Source organism: Dasypus novemcinctus, chromosome X, assembly GCF_030445035.2.
Source record: "Dasypus novemcinctus isolate mDasNov1 chromosome X, mDasNov1.1.hap2, whole genome shotgun sequence".
Lineage (NCBI taxonomy): Eukaryota > Metazoa > Chordata > Mammalia > Cingulata > Dasypodidae > Dasypus > Dasypus novemcinctus.
This window is the reverse complement of record NC_080704.1, coordinates 80,890,331-80,905,841: the sequence shown is the minus strand read 5'-3', so window position 1 is coordinate 80,905,841 and position 15,511 is coordinate 80,890,331. Positions and strand designations below refer to the sequence as shown.

The 15,511-nt window shown below is 39.2% G+C and overlaps 1 protein-coding gene across 16 annotated transcripts in view; it reads left to right on the top strand.

Moving 5' to 3' along the window:
- Window positions 1-431: 431 nt before the first annotated feature.
- The window catches only part of PHKA1 (phosphorylase kinase regulatory subunit alpha 1), a 205,572-nt gene continuing 190,492 nt past the window's right edge, over window positions 432-15,511 (top strand). For 10 of the 16 annotated variants that reach the window (XM_058292352.2, XM_058292350.2, XM_058292346.2 and 7 more), the window contains exons 1-4: window positions 519-1,146; window positions 1,842-2,000; window positions 9,021-9,068; window positions 11,291-11,459. In XM_058292352.2, coding sequence (XP_058148335.1) covers window positions 1,069-1,146; window positions 1,842-2,000; window positions 9,021-9,068; window positions 11,291-11,459 — 454 coding nt within the window. In that variant the 5' untranslated portion in view covers window positions 519-1,068. Of the gene's footprint in view, window positions 1,147-1,841; window positions 2,001-9,020; window positions 9,069-11,290; window positions 11,460-15,511 lie in introns of all 16 variants that reach the window. The other 6 variants (XM_058292354.2, XM_058292353.2, XM_058292348.2 and 3 more) reach the window with 3 other exon arrangements.

Below are 15,511 nucleotides of genomic sequence, written 5' to 3'. Positions count from 1 at the left end.
CAGCCTTCCTCCCCCCACCCCCGTCCTTTATTTTCAGCTGAGTCTGTCCCAGCCTTAAGACCTACTTGCGCAGGCGGAAGACTTCCAAAGCAGTTATACAATCATCTCCTGCTCCTCCACTGCCAAGACCGCCTCTAGGCATTGCTCCCTCCCATCCAACTTCCCTGCCCAGGGCACTTTCTTCTTCAAAGTGCACCACTGGCTCCTCCTTCCCAAGCTCGCAACTCGCCAGTTTCTAAGGGATGAAGTACCCTGGGGAATTTGACTTGGGTTGCAATGAGAGTTGAACCTGAGTTTTTAGTCAAAAGTCTAAAAATAATGACCCTGCAATCCAATCCTTCAGACCTCGAATGCAAACTCGTCTTTCCTTTCAGTTTGGAAATTACCGTAGGTTTCTAAAATTAGTCCCTCAGAAGAAACACGAAAAAAACGCAGTCTCCGCAACATCCCGTGGCCACAGCAAGGGAGGAAAACTGAAATAGTTGTTCCACATGTTTCAGAAATAAACCTCCGAAAGTACATAGCGTACAGCGACACGTTCTCGGCGGCAGGGACTGCGCAATCTGGCGTGACTAGGACCTGGCGTGACTAGGACCTGGCGCACAACACGTAGCTCCCAGAACCGGAGGCGCCGGCCCCGCCTCGGGCTGGTGTCTCTAGCACCGTGGAGGCGGGGCCGCGGCCCGTGACCCGCAGCCGGCTGTCGCGCAGCTTTGGGTAGCCTCGGTCTCTCGGGGCTAAACGCAGGGTGTGGGAGACGCCCGGGAGGCCAGAGGCCGGAGGCCAGACCGGTGTGAGAGGGGCGACAGGGACGCTGCCGCGGGACATAGACAACAGGAAGCCCTAGTTTGGCGTTGTGGTGGGCTCAGGAGGCCGCCTGAGAGTGGAGGACTAAACAGCACGAGTCAATCTCAGGCCCGGCCCGAGCGGTGGGAGGGCCCTGCCGGGGCCTGACACTCGCAATTCCCGCAGCGAGGGTGGAGCAGCATTGCAGCCCTGCTCCTTAGCGACTGAGGGCCACCTGCAGCACCTGGGCCATTGCTCCCAGGAGATTGAAAAAGGGCCAAGATGAGGAGTCGGAGTAACTCAGGCGTGCGATTGGACGGCTATGCTCGGCTGGTGCATCAGACCATCCTGTGTCATCAGGTAAGTGTAGGGATGAGCGCCTATAATTATCGAGTTTGGAGGAGTGTGGTGCCCTGGATGGGCAGCCAGGGTGACCCACCCCCCCAGTGTGTAACTGAAACAGGTTTATCTGCCCGCATGCCGGGGAGGCCATAAAGGACCGTGTAGATAGATGTTGGGGAAGGAACAGAACGAGACCCAGTCACGGTTAGCTAACAGCCCTCCTGTGTCCAGGAGCAGAGTTAGAAAACATGTTTAAGCTTGTTTTATTGACACTTCTCACCCATCCTCACCCCAGGTTTGGACGTCTTCCCTTTCTCCTCTAGCCGCCCCCCCCCCCAAAGAGGTTGAGGAACATTTAGCCATTTTAAGAATACACTCTTGTGAAGGGCTGAGACACCTTGTATTTACTGTTAATTATATTTTTCTATTCCTTTACTGCTGGTCTTCCGTTGGTATTCCAGTCTTTCTAACTGGAACATTCTAAAGCTGCCTTTCTTTTAATAATACCCACATCAGACTTGTAAGGCTTCAGCCAGCTCTTTTCTCTTGTTGAAAATAGCATTTGCTTGCACTGGGTCAGAAGAGGCAATAAAACAAAGGAATGGGGAAGTAGAAGAAGAGCCAATGTTCCTAAAGTAAACCATTCCATAGATCGTGTTTCCTAATTATTAATTCCCTAAGGTCACTGCCCTCTCTTTTTCTTGGATTTGCAGAATCCAGTGACTGGCTTGCTTCCAGCCAGCTATGATCAGAAAGATGCCTGGGTCCGAGATAATGTGTACAGCATCTTGGCTGTATGGGGCTTGGGCCTGGCCTACAGGAAGAATGCAGACCGGGATGAGGATAAGGCAAAGGCCTTTGAGCTGGAGCAGGTACTCAGAATAAAAATGCAGAAAGATCTGGAACTGGGGTGGGGGTGGGGAGGCGGAGGGAGAATTAAAAATAACTTAGTCCACAGAAACTAAGAGAACTGTACTTTGCCTTTTTCACCCTCTCTTCACCTTCCTGAAATTACAGTCCAAAAAGATTTATTGTACTGATTTTTTCTTTCTTTTTTTTTTCATTGGAAACTTGAAACATGCTGATTTGGGGGAGAAGGCACAGTCTCTTCAGTTAGAGTGGAAAATTCTATCCTGGAATCTTTACTAAAATTTATAATCCTCTTTCTAAATAAATCTATTTTATAGTCTCCAGCATATTTCTTCTCATTGGGAAGAATTTTGCGAGCAGATTTCTACCATTTTACTTCATTTTTGAGAATGACCGATGATATTTGTATGAGGTTAACTGACACAAATCAGCAGACCTTCCCAACTAGACACAAGTAAAGGCTGTTTATATCTTGATGCTTATAGCTATGCTCCCTCGCCTCCACTGTACAAAATAAGGTCAGAATCAGCAGATGCCTTTAACTAGGGGTTCTTAAGAAGGGGTCCATGAGCTTGAATTGAAATTCAGAAAAACAATCCTGTGGGGATGTGTTGGTGCAGGTGTAATATATTTATTAAATAATACACAGTATAGTGTGGGCTTAGTAGGGGTCTGTGGTTTTCACCTGACTGGCAAAGGTGTCTGTGGAACAAAAAACGTTAAGAATCCCTGCTTTAAACCATCATTTAAGACACTTCCTCTCAGTAAAAAAGCATCCTTTATGGAACTATTTAGACACACAAGGTGCTACATCCTCTTGAAAGACCAAGAAAAGAATATCCTGGGCTACATGGGACTTTCGATATTGAGGTGCTCTGCTATCAGTTGTAACATGTATGTGAGTTCTTTTCCATTAGCAGGAAAGTCTCTACACTAGTTGTTTTCTCAAGTGGTCCTTCTCAGATTTAGGCAATCTGAATTCCAGTCTTCATCTATAAATTAGGGTATTGAGATTTGCTTATTTTAAGGGCTCCAACATATTGTGGGATTATTGTCTTCGGCAGTAGGGAATTTTCACAGTGTTGTCTTCTGCAGCAGCAGGCATTTGTTATTCCTTCAAGCCATTGTTGAGAAAGACTTAAGTCCACCAAAAAAAAAAAGTTGGAGTTTTTGCTCTAGCCCAGGAAGTATAGATCAATATTTGTATGATTTTTTAAATTATAGAAATGATAAATACCATTGTAAAAATTTGGAAAAGATAGAGGAATGTTAAAAATGATCTGTAATCTTGCCTCTTCGCCCCCAAATCCTACGTTGCTGCTGTTAAAGGTTTGCTGTTTTGATCTTAGGTTTTTGCTTGTTGATTAGTTTGTTTGGCTAGAAATCAGTATCAATGGTTACAGGAATTCCATACTCAGTACAATTTGACCAATTTTTTTTCAATATTAAAAGATATCTCTGCATTTGTTGCACAAAAGCAGTCAGAGACAAAAAGTAAATGATTGGATGTGACTGTGTTCCAGTAAAACTATTTGCAAAAACAGGTGGTGGGTGGGCTAGATAGGTCCATCAAGACATGGTTTGCATACTTAATCTAGATGAATGGTTTTCTGCCCTGGCTGTACCTCCGAATCCCTTAGGAGGCTTTTAAGAAATACCCTTATTGGTCCCCTCCCTAGACCAATTTAAATACAGCTCTCGAAGTCGAGCCTGGGGCCATCGATATGTTTTTTTGGAAGTTCAAAGGTCCTTTTAATTAAAAGGAGTTAAGTAAATGAGACAATGAGTGATAGCTATTCTGAACTCAGAGAGGGTCTGGTAAACTCCCTGCATTCTCCTGCTTGACTTAGGCCATGTGCCCAGTCAAATCACAAGGGCAATTTCATCTGCCACCCAGAACTTCTTGGATCAACACAGCATGGGTACTAGCCCCTACCACCTCCGGAGAGAAAACCGGAAGTCTGGGCAGACGAAGTTTATATATCCTTTGGGAGCTTATCCAGGAATCCCCTAGCCATTATTCCCCTTTAAAATGGCAAAACCAAAAGAGGGCACAGACAGGCCTTAAAACTCACCAATTTCTGGTAGTGGTTGGAGTTCACCTATTTTTTCCTAGCAATGGCTCGTCAAATGAAGACAGGGAACTGTTGGATTCCTCTAGGTCATGGCTATGTTGCATAAATGAATTTAAGAACATGCTAGTTTAGTTAGGCCAGTAAAACGAATTTATTTGGGAAATGGGGGAAAGAACAGAATTTGCTGAGAAATAGGAGAGAGAGATGGAAATACGCACAGATTTGATGCAGGCTCCTCTAGACAGAGAGAGCAATATCTTTTTTTTAAGGCAGTACCAGGGATTGAACTGGGGACCTCATATGTGGGAAGCAGGTGCTCAACCATTGAGCTACACCTGCTCCCCTAATATTTTTTAAAAACTCCAAGTAATTATATGGCCATTAAATTAACATGGACTAAATCCACAGAGTAATCCATATTTCGCATCTACAGAAGAACCTTCCATTACTGTGTGAATTTTCCCCAAAACACTGACTGTTAATCATTTCTACCCTTCCTTCCAGTTCTCACTTTGGTTTCCCTTCTGTAAAGAACTGTGTGAGAGAACTGAAAAGAACAGTAAAGGAAAAGGGGAAAAGGGTTTAGGTGACCGTGACATCCTAGATTGAGAATACGTATATACACATATGTTTTTAAAATGCCCTTATCTTTTATATTAGTCACAGTCGAAGAAATAGACACACAAATAGAGATACCTCTTTCACTGCCTCTAGTTCTACTTCTTCTTCAGTTGTGTTTTCTTTATGTAGTCTCTCTTCTTTTATTATAAGAATGACCATTATAAGGACTTCCAAATCTTTACCTCTGATATCACTTCCATTTCCAACCCTATCCACTAACTGATCAGTTGCTGATCAGTTGCACCTGCATATCCTATACCACCTCAAATTCAGTATATCTAAAACTCCACCTTTTCAACTAAAAACAAATTACCAAACAGCAGCAACTCGCCAAACATCCCTTTTCCTCTTATTGTTATCAGTTGCCCAAGCAACACTAATTGGAGTATTTCCCATAGTATGTTTCAGGGAACACTGTCAATTAAGTTTGGGACTATGTTAAACAGTATATTTCTTTATTCCTTAATTTCTCAGACCTTTTGATGTACTGATGTGCATTTTGAATATAAGGTGAGAGTGAATTTTACAGCCCTTCCAGAATTTCTTGGACTTGTGTTCTATAAAACAGTGTTTGAAAAACACTTACTGATTTTTTACTTGTCTCTCTTGCCTTTTGATACATGCAGAAGGTACCAAGTTTCTTGAATCCATCCCTTCCTTTTTCTTCCCTCTATGTTGTACTTTAACCCTCATTACTTCATGCTGCTGTTATGATACACTGAAATTATGTGATTTTCATCCTCAACAATCTGTGGCTCTCATTTTAATACAAGTAAAGCCCAAACATTTTGGTTTTATATCCAAGGTTCTCTACGGTTTGTTCCTAGCTACTTTTTCAATATGATTACACTGGTGCCCTCCATATACCTCCAGTTGCAGCCAGGTTGGTGTCTTCATTATTCCTCTAATAGTCCCTTAATAAAAATACCTAACATTTGTGTAAATACTTTTCATTGTACAATATTCTTCCACATAATTACAAGTTTTTAATTTTCACAATAACCTTGTGAATTAGGTATTATTTTTCCCAACTTATAAGTGAAGGGATTAAAGCACAGAGATGAAACTGAAATTTGGTGGTGCCATGAATGCAACCCAGGTATTGCAACCTCAGAATCGGTCTTGTTTGATTCTTTGCCTCCATGGTAGCCATGGACGTTGTCAAATCTTTTCAAAGCTTGTTTCTTCTACCTGTGATGCCTACTTCTTTCTAATCTTAACTATATTGTCCTTTCAAAATCCAGCACCAGTCCCACTTTTTCTATGGTTCCTGCCCTAACAGACCGTGGAATTCTACAGTGATCACTTCTTTCTCAGGACTCCTTTCTTGAAACTTTCACATCACTAATGGTCTGTGCCATTCAACATATTCAGTTTTTATTAGCAGACTTTGTAATTGTAATGTGCCAGGCCCTGTAGTAGATACAAAAGAGAAAAGATGACAATATGTTTGTAGTTAACTGTCAACTTTTTATTTTGGAAAATTTCAAACTTACAGTAAAACTTCAAGAATAGTAAAATGAATGCTTATATACCCCTTATCTAGATTCATTAATTGTTAAGATTTTGTCATATTTGCATATTGCATATATTTGCATTTCCCCTTCACACACACACCTGATTTTTTGATTAGCCATTTGAGAATTACTTGCAGACATAGGATACGTTTTTAAAAATGCAATCTGCTTAGTTCATTCACTTAAAGCCCTCTTTCTGAACCTAGTCTCTGCCTACTTTTCTCAAGGAGTTCATAGTCTAATGCGGGAGATAGACATACAAACAAACAATTACAATGCATTAAAGTAGGTACCATAGGTACTGTACGTATTGGAGATAGGTACTGTACGTATTGGAGATAGGTACAAAGTTTTTGTGGAAAGAGAGAGGCAGCAGTGTCTGACTCCCCTTGGACAAGGCAAGGAAGCCTTCACAGAGGAATTGGATTTTAAAGGATAACTAGGAATTGATAGGTAGACTGTTGGAGTTTAGTTGTTTTTTTGGTTTTTTTAAACATATCTGTTCCATCTCCCTTATCTTTGTGTTCCACAAAACCTAGTAGAATGCTTTGAATATTTTAGATGCTCAATAAATAATATCTGATTGTATACCTGGAGAGAGAGAGAAAGATTAATATTTACCTAGATAAATATCCTTATATTGTCAATTTACAGATGCATAGGTATATATCCTCAAAAAGAGTAGATGAGGCGGTGGACTTGGCCCAGTGGTTAGGGCGTCCGTCTACCACATGGGAGGTCCACGGTTCAAACCCCGGGCCTCCTTGACCCGTGTGGAGCTGCCCCATGCGCAGTGCTGATGTGCACAAGGAGTGCTGTGTCACGTAGGGGTGTCCCCGCGTAGGGGAGCCCCACGCGCAAGGAGTGCACCCCATAAGGAGAGCGCCCAGAGCAAAAGAAAGTGCAGCCTGCCCAGGAATGGTGCCGCACACACGGAGAGCTGACACAAGATGACGCAGCAAAAAGAAACACAGATTCCCATGCCGCTGACAACTACAGAAGTGGACAAAGAAGACACAGCAAAATAGACATGGAGACCAGACAACCAGGGTGGGGGGGAAGGGGAGAGAAATAAATAAATCTTTAAAAAAAAAAGAGTAGATGAGAGGGAATATGAGTTCGAGTGAGTAGACGCTCTGGTGTATCAATGCACATGTATAATTAATGCTAATTTATGCACCTGAATCAGAAAACGGTCAGTTTGGGGGAACACAAAGTACAGATAGTTCTCACCATTCCTGTTATTTTCATCCAGACTTAGAAGTTAGAACTTGAGCTCAGAATGGCTTCTAATGGCCATTCCAGGAGGACAAACGTGGATGGCAATCAGGAATCCTCCACTGGGGCTATGATTGCTAGGTTTACCTTCAGTTAAAATTTAAATGGGGAGCTGGATGATAAATAGGGTTAGTGGATAGGCAGGAAAGTGAACTAGAGTAGTTAAACAGCAAGGAGTCAATGAAGTAAGCCCAGGATGCAGGGTTCTTACAGAATGGTGTAAAAGTTGAGTCCCATGCTGGTTGATTAATTGTCCCTCAGTATGTTAAATATACACACACACACACACACACACACAAAGAGTTCCTTTGGGTGTTTGATTTAAAGAAAATACCGTTAAACGCCTGCTTCTGCTTCCCACAACATTTGCTGAATGTTGGAAAATAAAGGATGTGGTAAAAACCTATGAGTATGTGGTGACACGATATTTCAGAATTGAATAAAGTCTTCCCATGGGGTATGGAGGCTGTGTTAAGTACTTTTCAGGGTATATTAGAGGGATGGCCTCTTTCATTAGGGTGAAAGTGATGAGAGATTTTCTTGTAGGATTTGTAATCAGTTTCACTACTTTATAATATATGCTTCATGTTTTAAAAGGTGACAAAATCATACATTTCCTGTTTCTTTTCTTTTAATTCCACTTGAACGTGTTTTGAAGGAATAACAGAATGATGGTTCTTCACAAATAGATTAGTTTTCAGAGGTGTCCTGAAGCTACCTCTGAACCAGCATTCCCTGGAATAACCTGGTTGGATTTGTTCTGGACTGTGAAATAGAAAGCTTCTTACAGAAATGGAAACACTATTCAGTGCTACGTTCTTCCAAAACATATTGCCTGCTTATGCAATTGTCAATGGGCCTATCCAGTGCCATGCAGTACAAAGTTGGTTATCAGAATTTTAGGGTGTTATGTGGATTGGAGAACAAACTACTTTAGAAATTGTCAGGTCCTAGTGAGAAAAACAGTAATGACTTTAGAGTTAAGAAGTTTATGACTATTTTTCTTCACATGGAAAAGGATCAAGCTGCACTAAAAATTCCCCTTTATGGTTATTCTGAATTGATGTTGATTTTATTTTTCTAGGGAAAAATGTCCAGCTAAATATATCTGTGAACTCTTAAAAGTAAGTCTTGGCTGGTTAAGAAAAAATGAAAGTGGTGATGTTGTGGTGAAGCCTTTCTATGCCATAGGGTGTGTTTTATAATACCTTCATAGCCTTATGGTTTTTGAGGTGACTTGTCCCTTTTCTCCCGGAGGAATGTTGTCTTTAGGGTGGTTGGCTTATTTTTTCATAAACCTGTTGGAGTTTGGAATATTTTTTTAACTTGAAGGAGTCACAAACTGCAGCTTTTGATTCCACTTTTAGCTTCAATCTGCTCTTCCATGTTCCTATAAAGTAAATGTCATGCAAATAGGAACCCAGGATAAGGTTACTTGTTCTCAAAAGGTCATGTATCGCCTGCTGTTGCTGAGTAAGTGCTCTTGCATTAAGGATGTTTATAACAGTCTTGTTTCCATTTATTTCTGCAGAGTGTAGTGAAGCTGATGAGGGGACTGCTACACTGCATGATCAGACAGGTATGGCATTGTTGAGAGTGTCGTCTCTAATAAAAGCACATTGTAATAGTATCTCTACTCTTTAGAGAATGTTTATAGCTTATATATTTTTTTCAACTTCACAAATACTGCACACTAATTTCAGAAAATTTGAAAAATTGAGGGGAGAATATCACGCATAATTTCACCACACAATTATCACTAAGATGTTTCCTTCCAGTCTTTTCTTATTTCTCTGTGTAATGAATTTTTAACATGCTTCATCATTACTGTACATGTAATTAAGGATATTGGATAAAAGATTATACAAGTCTACAAGCCCATATCTGAAACCCTTGGGGCCAAATAAACTTTAGAATTCAGAATTTTTCAGATTTTAAAAAGACAGCACAGAAACTACGTCTCTAATTTAAAAAAAGAAAGAAAGCATAGGTGGTGATGGCAACAAAGCATTGTGACTGTAATTAACTCCACTGAATTGTGTATTTGAAAGTGGTTGAAATGGGAAATTTTATGTTGTATATATGTTACCAATAAAAATTTTTTAAAACCATGGAACTGTACAACACAAAGAGTGAACCCTAATGTAAACTATGGATTGTAGTTAATAATATAACAATAATGGTTCATCAGTTGTAACAAAGGTACCATCCTAATGCAACATGTTAATAATAGGGAAAACTCTGTGTGTGCATGGGGGGATAGGAGGAATATATGGGAATTCTATACTTTCTGCATTGTTTTTCTGTAAACCTATAACTACTCTAGCAAGGAAAAATTAAAAAGAAAAACTGATAGCAGAGTGCATAAACCATATATTATGTTCTCTTTCCATTGGGTCCAGGGCAACACTCTAATAAAAAACCTTAATATCTTGATAGGGAAGCATTCATATTCACACTAAGTGGAATACATACATACTACAAATAGCCCCATGTCAATTTGCATCCAGTTTTTCCAACAAATTAATTCTGGTACAAAATTTAGGGGGAAAAACCTCTTCGAAGTGTTTGAGATGTCAGATTGCATATAAGGGATCAGGAACTTGAATCTCTTTGTAGTAATTTGCATTTTCCTGACCTGGAATGAAGTTGAACATCCTTTCAAGTATCTATTGCAAATCTGCATTTCCTCTTCAGTGAATTGTCTGTTCTGTCCTTTGCCTATTTTCTTTTGAGTTGTCTCTTGTCTATTTGAGGAGTTCTTATGGATATTAATCCTTCATCATATGTATTATAAATATTTTTAACAGTCTATCATTTATCTTTTGAGTTTGTTTATAATATTTTTCCATACAAAGCACTTTACCTTTTTCCCAAGATATCTTAAAGCATAGTGCATACATTGAATCTGAGCTGTATTTCCTTGAGATCAAGCTTACTTGTTATTAGGAGAAAGGGAGGCCTAGTTTGACAAAGTAATCATCCATAGACACACTACAAATTAAAGTAAAAGGAGATCAATTCTGGGCTTTTGGACTTCTGTATCAATGTTTTCTATATTGGATTATTTCATATCTCTCATTTCCTTTTATTCCTGTGTTGCTATTTTTCCTTTGTAGTTTAGATATTTGCATTTTCTTAACTTCCCAAATCATTTTAAAAATCACTGATTTCAGGAACCATATTTAAAGGTGTAATAGTTACTACCAAATATCAGATGCACATATAATCAAATCTAATTTTCAGGAATTAAGTTCTTTTAGTTGCCCTTGCACAATGTTTACCTTTTGACTTCTGGTTTCAGCTTTCTGTTATGACCTTTCTTTATCACTCTTCTGTATTGTTTCCTAGTTCTTTTTATTAAGCCTCCAAAATATACCCTCTTAATTTAATTTACCTTGAAATTCCTACCTATTTCGGGAATGAATGAATCTTTTTCTGCACTCAGTTATTTCTTACTAAACTTGTCACTCAACCACTCTGAATTTTAGTTTATATCTACATTGTGACAAAACAATTATCTGAATCGTATAGGAGAGGCAATGAATAGGAAATAGCTGGTTTTGACTGGTGTTATTTTCTAATTAAATTGCTTAAATAAAGGAAAATACATACTTTCCTAGTTACATTAGTATAGGGAAAAGGAGGTAACAATGCATTTTAAATATTTACAGTTGCCAAAAGAAAGAATGCAGTGATACATGTTAGAATATAAGAGAAGTGTGGTATGTGGATTGCTTTTTCTTCATTTTATTCCTTTATTGTTTTGTTTTGTTTTGTTTTGTTTTGTTTTGTTTTCAGATGGATAAAGTAGAATCCTTCAAGTATAGCCAGAGTACCAAGGATAGCCTCCATGCCAAGTACAATACCAAGACCTGTGCCACTGTAGTGGGTGATGACCAATGGGGACACCTACAGTTGGATGCTACCTCTGTGTACCTGCTCTTCTTAGCACAAATGACTGCCTCAGGTCAGTACAAGGAGATAAGTGCAGTACAAGGAGATAAGTAGTGGGAGCCACTCCAGTGAGGAGCAATTACTTTGGTACCATGGCTTCTCCAAAGGTATTTGCCAGAAGGCAACATAGCTTGTGTTATGTTGCTCAAAGATGAATTGGAAACATAACATTTTGCAAATTTTATATAGCGTGAGAAACAACTCTTTGAGGTCTAGTTAACATTCTTTTACATGAGAAACAAGTCTGGGTTACTAATTAATATTCTTTTAAATTTGAGAAATAGGAAATCTGAGGTAGAATTTCTTTAGATAGGCTTTTTTATTTCGATTAAGCCTCAGATACCATAAAATGGAAAAGAAGACTAGGATTTATTGCTTTTTTTCATACTGTGTGTGGATAAGCCTTCTGTTAGTATAAATATAAATTGAATACCCTACTTTTATACTACTCCGATGAATTATTATAAGTAATGCATCTCTCTATAGCAAGGGTTCTTAACAAGGGTCTGTGAGCTTGAGTTGAAATTCAAAAAAACATCATTCTTGTGGGGATGTGTTGGTGCGGGTGTAATATATTTATTAAATAATACACAGTATAGTGTGGACTTAGTAAGAGGTCCATGGTTTTTACCTGACTAGCAAAGGGGTCCATGGAACAAAATAGGTTAAGAACCCCTGGTCTATAGGCTCAAGATTATATTAAGGGAATTAGCTTAGGAATCACAATTCAAATGTTTATTCTTTATTTTTGAATAGCATATCCCTTTTATATGGTTTTGTTAATACCTTTAGATGCTTTAACTGAAAAAGGAAGGTGTATGAAACAATATCCCTTTTATTTTTCCTAAACTGGGGCACAAGAATCTGATTTCACCCAATTTCTAAATTATATGGGATCTTTGCCAGATCTTCCTATGCAAACATACTTCTTTATAATCCCATATTTTAAAAAAATTTAATAACATATTTTATTTAAACCAATATATCCAAAACATTATTGTTTAAACATGTGTTCCATATAAAATTTATTAATGAAATATTTTACATTCTTTTTTTTTACTGTCTTTAAAAAAAAAAAAAGATACATAGACCAAGAAGATGTTACATTTAAAAATATAAGAGGTTCCCATATACCCAACACCCCTCCCCACCCCTCACTCCCCCCACATTAGTAACCTCTTTCATCATTGTGGCACATTCTTTGCATTTGGTAAATACATTTTATTTATTTTTATTTTTATTTTTTTATTGTTGGAGAAACATGTGAAAATTTTATTTTGAACTTCAGAAAAGTAGGGAGAGCATTCCATTACATCAGTCAAGAGATCAGTTTCTCAGTTTTCTGATTACTGGTTAATGACATCTGTCCAAACAATAATGTATTCATAATAGTTTATAAGCAGAATGTGAAATATAAAGATATTATTACAAAGATCTTGCTGTTTTCCAGAAGTATATCCTTCAGTCCAAAAGATTTGTAAATTCATCCTTTTTGTTTATCCAGCATTTTTTTAATCCCTTGTGCATTTATACTACAGAGCCAGGCAAGAATTTGACCTTTCTGGAGCCCACTGTCCTGGAGTGGGATGCATTTATGATCTCTCCAGATTCTAACCAGCATAGATTAAAAGTTAGGGAGGGTCAGGGAGGCCACAAGGTGACTGCTTGGATGGTCTAAAAACCTAGGACAGTACTGGGAACATAGTAGGTGTTCAGTAAACAGATTTTAACCTGAAGACTTTGTGGTGGGAAAATGTTTTATTATTATTACTATTATTAGTAGTACTAGTAGTGTGCTAGAAAACCTTTTGGTGATTAAAAGCATACAGCTCAGTGAATTTTCATTACCTGACCACACCTGTGTAACCAGCACCCATTTCCAATGGGGGGTTTTTAACAAGGGAATGAGCAAAGAGAAGTAAGACTGGCATCTGCTCTGGAGGAAGGTATAGTCCAGTAGGGGAAACAGACAACAAACAAAACAATTACTCTATAATCAGTGTGCTGAGTGCTCTAATAGAAGTATGTACTACCTAGGGACACAGTGGAGGAAGTATCTCACTTTACCTTGATCTATGAAGACCTCACAGAGGAGGGGGCATTTGGGATGGGTCTTAAAGGATGAATAAGAACTTATTGGGTAGAGAAGGATGGAGGTAGAACTTTGCATGTGGGAAAACCAGTATGGACAAAAACAAGTTTGGGAGAACTGTGAGAAGGACAGTGTGGCTGGAACAATGGGGACATGACCATCCCTCCCTTCACCCGACAGCCTCCGCCATCTGATACCCTTTATCCCTTCCCCCTTCACAGTCCAACTTCTCCAAAGAATCATCTACTTACACTGTCTCTTCCTCTTCATCTCCCATCCACTCCTCAATCCATTCCTATCTATCATTCAGACCCTCTACTGAAACTCCTCTTGAGAAGGCAGCCAACTTCCATGTCAGTAAATTAAGGAAACACTCTTTAGTCCTCATCTTATTTAGCCTCTCAGCAATATCCAAAAGTCAGTTGTCCTCTCTTACTTAGGACAATCTCTTTTCTTGGTTTCTGTGACATACCACACCTTGGTTTTCCTCAAACTTCTCCTTAGTATCTTTTGCTGGAGGCCCCTCTTCCTCTATTCATACAAATAATAAATAATACACGAATAGTGCTTGGCATTTTATCTGTTATTATCTATTGTGAATTATCAATAAATTGGTAAATACATTTTAGAGCATTGCTGCACTGCATGGTTTATAGTTTACATTGTGGCTTACACTTTCTCCTAGTCTATTCAGTGGGTTATGGCAGGATATATATGTCCAGCATCTGTCCCTGCAATATTATTTAGGAAAACTCCAAGTCCCGAAAATCCCCTCACATCACGTCTCTTCTTCCCTCTCCCTGCCCTCAGCAATTACTGTGGCCACTGTCTCCACATCAATGATACAATTTCTTCCATTGCTAGAGTCACAATAGTTCTATATTAGAATACCAGTAAGTCCACTTTAATCCATATTTTATTCCTCCATCCTGTGGACCCTGGGATGGTGATGTCCACTCCAACTCTAAATCAAGAAGGGGTTTAGATCCCACATGGCTGATGGATGCGATTCTCCTGCTTGCAGTTGTAGGCATTCTCCATTCCCTGGTGTGATGGTTGACCATCTTCACCTCCCTGTTAGCTGACCCGGGTAAGTCCAATGAACCAGAGAGTAAGTGTTGCAACTCTGCTGAGGCTCAGGGCCCAGGTGGTACATGGCCAGTCCAGAGGTTCAAGTCTTCTGAGTGTACATCAACCCCAGCACAACCACAGGTTCAGTAAAAGTGACAGAAAAGGCGTGTGTAGAAAGGTCACATCTGAATCCAACTCCATCACACTCAGGAGCACATATTCCAAAGTAGGGCCCACTGACAAGGCACTGAACTCCAGAGCCATCTGCCATTACATTCTTTTTCTTGATACAAGATTTCAAGATCCATCAATTATGATGCTAAATTTTCATTGGAAATACTTATTCTGTATTTAAATTTCATCAAATTTACAGCTGATGGGATGTTGTGTGTCCTGTCGTGGCCCATTGGGTGGACTGGGGGAGAGTGTGGACTACAATGTGAACCACTGTCCATGTGCTGCAGCGGTTCTCCAGAATGTATTTGCCGGCTGCAGTGGATGTGCCACAATGATTGGAAGAGTTTGTTGATGTGGGAGGGGTGACATGGGTGGGGTGGGGAGTATATGGGGACCTCATATTTTTTTAATGTAATGTTTAAAAGAAAATAAAGAAGAAAAAATTTACAGCTGAAAAAGTTATTCCAAACTTACTTAAAGTTTTCTATTAAGTGAATTGAGTATCCATTTTTAAATTTAAATTAATTCAAATTAAAGTAAAAATTCAGTTCCTCAGTTTCACTAGCTACATTTCATGTGCTCAAAAGTCACATGTAGCTAGCAGATCTAGAGTAGATCTAGAGCTGGGGTCTGCAAACTTTTTCTATAAAGGTCAAGATAGTAAATATTTTCAGCTTTGAAGGCTATATCATCTCTTTTTCAACTACTCAATTCTACCATTGTAG